This window comes from Takifugu rubripes, chromosome 6, assembly GCF_901000725.2.
Source record: "Takifugu rubripes chromosome 6, fTakRub1.2, whole genome shotgun sequence".
Lineage (NCBI taxonomy): Eukaryota > Metazoa > Chordata > Actinopteri > Tetraodontiformes > Tetraodontidae > Takifugu > Takifugu rubripes.
Genome location: NC_042290.1, coordinates 11574336 through 11580591, shown reverse-complemented (window position 1 = coordinate 11580591; position 6256 = coordinate 11574336). Strand labels below are relative to the sequence as shown.

Sequence of the window (6256 nt, the reverse complement as noted above, 5' to 3'; positions counted from 1 at the left end):
GGCGTTCTCTGCTGCGCCGCTGTCAACACACCTCTTAATTACGCTGTGGGGGGGGCACGTCACTCAATCTCTGAGCACCGGTGGACGCTCAGGTGTGTCACGTGCGCCGCTGTGGGCGTGTGGCCCATGAGGACCGTTTTAGACGCCGCTGTGGTGGTGGCCGGTCCGTACCAGGATGACATCCTGGGAATTCACCCTCCCTCATATTTACGAGGTGTTTGCTCTTGTCACCTCTGCTGGCCAGGACTTCCTGCTGCACTTAATGACCAGTTATGATGAAGGAGCTCAGTGCAGGTTCTTCTTATAGCTGCAGGGCCTCGGAGCCAGGAATGGGCACGGAATGGGCACGGAATGGGCACGGAATGGGCACGGAATGGGCACGGGAACGGGAGGCTTAGCGTGTCCAAAGGTGGTCTGGGGAAGAGCACGTCTGACCCAGACATTTTCACACCTTTTCCCTGCTGTGTTTTCTTTTGTGTGTGTGTGTGTGTGTGAGAGAGGAAATTCTTCCTCGGCATTTGGATATAAAGCTGACCCGATCTTATCTGGGAAAGAGGGGTTATTATGGGTTTATTTCTGGGAATGAATTAAGTCCATCATGAGCAGGAAGAGCCCTTACGAGCTACCGTTGCGTAACAGCGGCGCTGCCTTTCATTCGCAGTGGCTTCAAAACATCAAGATCAAAACATCAAAGAGTCCTTTCACTCCTTCTGCTGGTGCACGACACCCCCCCCCCCCCCCCCCGGTTCTGCATCATCCTCAACCTGGAGCTGAAGGTTTGAGATTCGTCGTGGCAGCTTTTACAGATGTTTCCTCCCCGATGCTAAAATAACCATCTACCCACACCTCAACCGTGATGAATGTTAAATACGGCCGGCAAATAGTGGGCCAATCACTCTGAAATCCTGACCCAGGAATAGCTGCGGGAAGGAAGGGGGGGGGTCAACACTGGAAGACCGGCGTCGCACAGTAGCGGCAAAGCTGCGCCCATGAAACCTCTCTCGAGAATGAGACGCGTATAAAATGTGACAGCAGAGCAAGAGCGGAGCTAATGCGCAGAGGTACCAGTATGTTTGTTGCCAGAGCCGTTGGCTGGTGCCAGGACCTGCTGGTTCTCTGGCTGGAGGGGGGGATCTTCACGCATCTTCCTCCTCCTCACCCCATTCACCGAAAAACAAACAGCTGCTTTTACCCGTGAGATGTTAAAAATAGCCGAAAAATGCCCTGTTTAGAGCTGCCTGCGCCCATAAACTGCAAATAAAGGGTGAGCCGGTTGTACTGGGCCATGGTGGATGTTGTGTTGATTTAGAACCAAAACGGCCTCCACAACATTTGCTTTATCTCTGTGTGGACATCTGCTATATCTGTAACGGCATCTCTGTGGCTGCGTGCGCTTTTTCTGGGAAAACCTCAGTTTTCACAGGTAACTTTTCTCTTCAGATGGTTTTATTTTGGCCTGACTGGAGCTGCTGGTTCTGCTCCAGATTGATGTTTTGATCAGGCGCCGTCCTGCTTTTGCCCTGGCGGGTCTTGAACGTCGGTTTCCTGCCACCGTCTTGAGCAGAAGGAAGAAGAATCGACGAGACTGACAATCTGACAACACGAAGCAGATAATCAAAAGTGAAATGGGAATACTGGGTGTAAATCCGGCACTAATTTCCCTTCCTCCTGGGCTTACGTGGATCCTCCGCCTGCCTTCGCCGCCTCTCCTCCGCTGCTTGTCCTGTTTGACGTTATCAGATGAGAAAGGTGTAAATTGCTGCTCAGAGCCGTCTCAGCAAATTCCCACAGCTCTGTTATCCCTCCTCCATCTTCCAGTCCTTTCCCAGCTCAGGTTTTTCCTTCCCTCTGCCCATTCCCAGTTCGTCCCCGCAGGGACAAAAACGGGACGTAATCAGCAGCCTTGGGCGCCATTGTGATTTACATAAACCACATGGCGTGCGGGCCGCACCCCCGAGCTGCCATCGGTCTTAATGAGGCGGCGTTTCTTGTTTTCTCTGGGGGAGAAAAACGGAAAATTGCACATTAATGCCCCGCCAGGATGGTGTTAATAGGGGTGGATAAAAGGAGGAGTGAGGCTGGTGGGAGGCTCGAGGAAGATAAAGCAGATGGACAGGGATGTGATGTTTGGTGGGAGGAAGAGGAGCCGCGAGAGGGGTCGCGAACACACAAGGGCCAGTTTTAACAGGCAGCCATGCGTGAACACGCCGTCCCTCGGCCGCCTTCGGTCCCACCGGGAGACGGAGGAGGGTGGGCAGCCGGAGCATCCAGCACTTCCTTAAACAAAAACTAAAGCAGCTGCCGGCGTGGCGACCCGAAACCCTCCTGTTCCGAGAGGAATGTAGCAGATAATCGGATCCGGGCTCGACCCAAACACTGTTCAGGAGCTTCAGGAATCGACCGCGTCCTGGTGAAGATGCTGCGGCGGCGAGCAACGAGCAGCGTGGTCGTCTCTCGCCGCGGAGACGTTGATGTAAAAAGCGCCGCTGCTGGCAGCGCTGGGCCGTGCACGCTCGACCGTGCACGCTCGACCGTCACGCAGGATAAAGAGACAGGAAGTGGCTCGTGCACGAGAGGCGCTGTTGTTGTTCATCAGTGCAGCGCTGTGATAATGAGAGTGAATACGGGCTGGCACGCCGGCCAGCTCCTTCCTGGCAGGTGAGTTTGTTTTCTCCGTCTTTGCACACACACTCCTAAAGTGGTGGAGCCGTGCCCCCCCCCCCCCCCCCCCCCCCCCCCCCGGCTGTTGGCCGCGGTCACTGCAGGACCCAAATAAAGAACTGGGCGACTGTCGCTGCCCGCTGTGTCGAGGAGGTAATTGTCAGAGCTGCCGCCTCTGGTGGATCCCGAGGTTCCAGCTCAATATCCGGGCTGGATGGTTTCCCTCCCCCGCTACTCTCCTCACCTGGATCCAGATCTATATGTGCGATACCTGTTTTTTTTCCCTCTGATCGGGGTGTCGTCCTCCTCACCCCGACAGCTGGATATCGACGCACGCAGACGAGCACGCCGCCATAAATGTCAGCGTTCCGGTGCGAGCGCGGCGTCTGTGCAGCCATCATGTTGTGAACAGGAACGCTGTGTTCAGGTTCGCCTCGGCTCACTCTGCAGCCGCTGCTGTTGTTTGTTTTCACTGTTTTGTATGAAGTTCTTCACTTCCTGTACCACACACACACACTCTCACACACTCTCACACACACACACTCACACACACACACACACACACACACACACACTCACACACACACAGAGGCTGCTTGCTAATGTCAGTCATCCTGCCTGCATGGACGCGTGTGACGTGCAGTTTCTTCCGACGGGCCCGTTTACACACGGTGGACGGTGTTGCTTAAGTGTGTCGCTCGGTGTACGAAAACAAGCACATGTTTGTGTTGCCCTTCACCCCTGCAACCCCCCCCCCCCCCCCCCCCCCCCCCCCCCCCCCCCCCCCCCCCCCCCCCCCCTGCCAGCTCATAAAACATGAATGAAGGCCTGTGTGTCAGTCGGTGTTTGTTCGCTCGCTTTCAGGATTTTTGCTTAATTATTCATTGAATTCCTTTGTTTGAAATTTGTCGTGCTTGTTAACACCCCCACCCCCCCCCCCCCACATTCGATTCCTTCTGTAATCGTTCCTATCGACCTCTTCTCCTCTTGCAGGAGTAAAAACGTCTCACGGAGCGGCGGTCGGGGTGACGGAGGAGCACATGAGGAGCAGAAACGGCGCTGCAGCAGCATCCTGACCACAAACCTTCAGCTCAGCCGTCTCAGAAGTGGGTGTCAGAGGGAAGGAAACTGAGACCCCCCCCCCCCTGCAGGCATGGTAAAGCTCCATTAGTGTGTGTGTGTGTGTGTGTGTGTGTGTGTGAGGACATGCTGGCTGGTCCTCACAACTTTACAGGGCTGTTTAGTGTGTCGTAGCAGTGAAAGTCCCCAGAAAGATAGAAGTATAAATGTGTGTTTGTGTGTGGAGACACGCTGTAGGGTGTAAAGGTTCAACCCGATAAGTCGCTCGAGACATCACAACAATGTGTGTGTGTGTCAAAGATAGGTGATAAGAGCGAGAGCAGACACAAAAGTGCAGCTTTGCATTTTTCTGGGGGGGGGGCAGGAAGGAAAGAGAGATGAAGAACAATAGCAGGAAACTGACCAAAGAAAGGTGGCGGTGAGCAACAAAGTGAACAGAAATAGCATTTAATAACTGATCAATTAGCTTTAATTATGAGGAGTGCCCCCCCCCCCCCCCCCCCACCCCCATCTCCCTGTTGTTGCTCTGATTAACACACATTCCCCTGAAAGACTAAATACCTATGGGAGCTTCAGCCAATCAGAGCGTCAGACAGGTGAAGAGGGGCCCGTTTCACACGGACACGGAGTAAATGAAAACGGCGTTTCCGTGGCAGCGCTGCCGTATACTGGTTTGCAATGGTGATGGCGTTTTGACTATAATGGTCTAATCCCCCCCCCCCACCCCCCCGCGTGTGGAATGGGGTTTATTTCCTCTGTGGTGGCGCGAAAGAGGCGTTACGAGATGGAAGCGATGTCGGATCAAAGCCAGGAGAACGTGAGGAGAATGAGGCACGGCTGCAGATACGACCATAAAAACATGAATGATGGACAGGGGAGGTGCAGAGGGAGGGGGGGGGGGTAAGAGCCAGGGGGGCATTGATGAATGGGCTTGGCCTGTGACAGTGGTGGCTGTTCCCCTGGGGAGGGAGTGGAGCAGGGGATGAATTATTAAAGAGCAGAACAAGAGCAGCGGGACGCAGGAAAAGTAGGAATAAAAATGAAGCGAGTGGCGTGGGGGGGGCACAGGAGCGGGGGGGGGGGAATGATCGAGGGGAAACAAGAGGTTGCAGAAGATGCTGAGTTTGGACACTGCAGAAGATGGCTGAGCTCATAAATAACCAAGCTGTGTGGGTGTGTGGGCGTGAGTGTGAGTGTGAGTGTGAGTGTGAGTGTGTGTGTGTGTGTGAGTGTGAGTGAGTGTGTGTGTGTGTGTGGGCGTGTGTGTGTGTGTTTGTGGGTGTGTGTGTGTTTGTGGGTGGTTGCGTGCGAGCGTGAGGAGCGAACGCAGCGCTCTGATTGGTCCACCGTTGTGGTGCTGATGCAGCAGATTGTGCCAGTGACCTTGGCAAAGGTGTCACCATGTAAATCACATGATAGGTCGTTATCGATGGTCTTGTGAGCTTTGAACACATTCGCAGGTCAAATATGGCGGCTGGTCCCCCCCCCCACCACCCACACACACACACACACACACACACACACACACACACACACACACAGACACACACACACACACACACCTTCAGGATCAGCATTTTCAGAGCTCCACCAGTGTCGTCTTTCATGGCTCAGTTTTAGTTGGAGCAGCCGCTTTATGCTGTATTAATAATTTAAAAAAGGTTCGGCAGAGCCGGACGTCACGTCTCAGAGGGTTCAGAAGAGCCTCCTCTCGGTGCTGGAGAGTCCGGCAGCTTTTACCAGTCCCATCAGAACACTTGAAGAGCTCCAGAAAGCTTTTAAACAGTGCTGATGCATTAAAGGCTCCTCCAGTGAAGTCTGGGTAATGTAGTCTGATTGATTATTCCAGCCTTTCTCGGGACGCTTGATGAACAGGCAGACAACACGTGTGTGTGTGTGTGTGTGTGTGTGTGTGTGTGTGTGTGTGTGTGTGTGTGTGTGTGTGTGTGTTCGTGTTCGATCCATCTCTTAGCGTTGTTATGAATAAACTGTTAGCATTGTTTGCTAAAACTCAAATCCTGTCTTCAGGTCTTTGGAACCTTTTAAACGGGAGCGCGCTGATATTTGTAGTATATTTAGACTTTTCCGTGCTGCTCTGAAAATATGGGGTTTATTTTAAAATCCCTCTTTAGTCGCTCTCCTTTATCTCTGAAGAAATCATCCACAGTCAAATGAAATCCAGTTTCTTTGTTCTTCCCTCTGTGGGTCTCAACACTGCTCATCGTCCAGGGTGCACTTGGCGTGCACGTCCAGTGATGCATGTAACTGGTTAGATGGTAGAACGATGGCGTGTAACTGGTTAGATGGGTTTTACGCTGGCGTGTAACTGGTTAGATGGTTGAATGCTGGCGTGTAACTGGTTAGATGGGTTTTACGCTGGCGTGTAACTGGTTAGATGGTTGAACGCTGGCGTGTAACTGGTTAGATGGGTTGAACGCTGGCGTGTAACTGGTTAGATGGTTGAACGCTGGCGTGTAACTGGTTAGATGGGTTTTACGCTGGCGTGTAACTGGTT

General features: G+C 53.2%; 1 protein-coding gene across 4 annotated transcripts in view; it reads left to right on the top strand.

Annotated features, from left to right (window-relative positions):
- Positions 1–3632: 3632 nt before the first annotated feature.
- strbp (spermatid perinuclear RNA binding protein) overlaps positions 3633–6256 on the top strand; it is a 19411-nt gene continuing 16787 nt past the window's right edge. For 3 of the 4 annotated variants that reach the window (XM_029837796.1, XM_029837798.1, XM_029837797.1), the window contains exon 1: positions 3634–3817. In XM_029837796.1, the coding sequence (XP_029693656.1) occupies positions 3815–3817 (3 nt within the window). In that variant the 5' untranslated portion in view covers positions 3634–3814. Of the gene's footprint in view, positions 3818–6256 lie in introns of all 4 variants that reach the window. The other variant, XM_029837795.1, reaches the window with a different exon arrangement.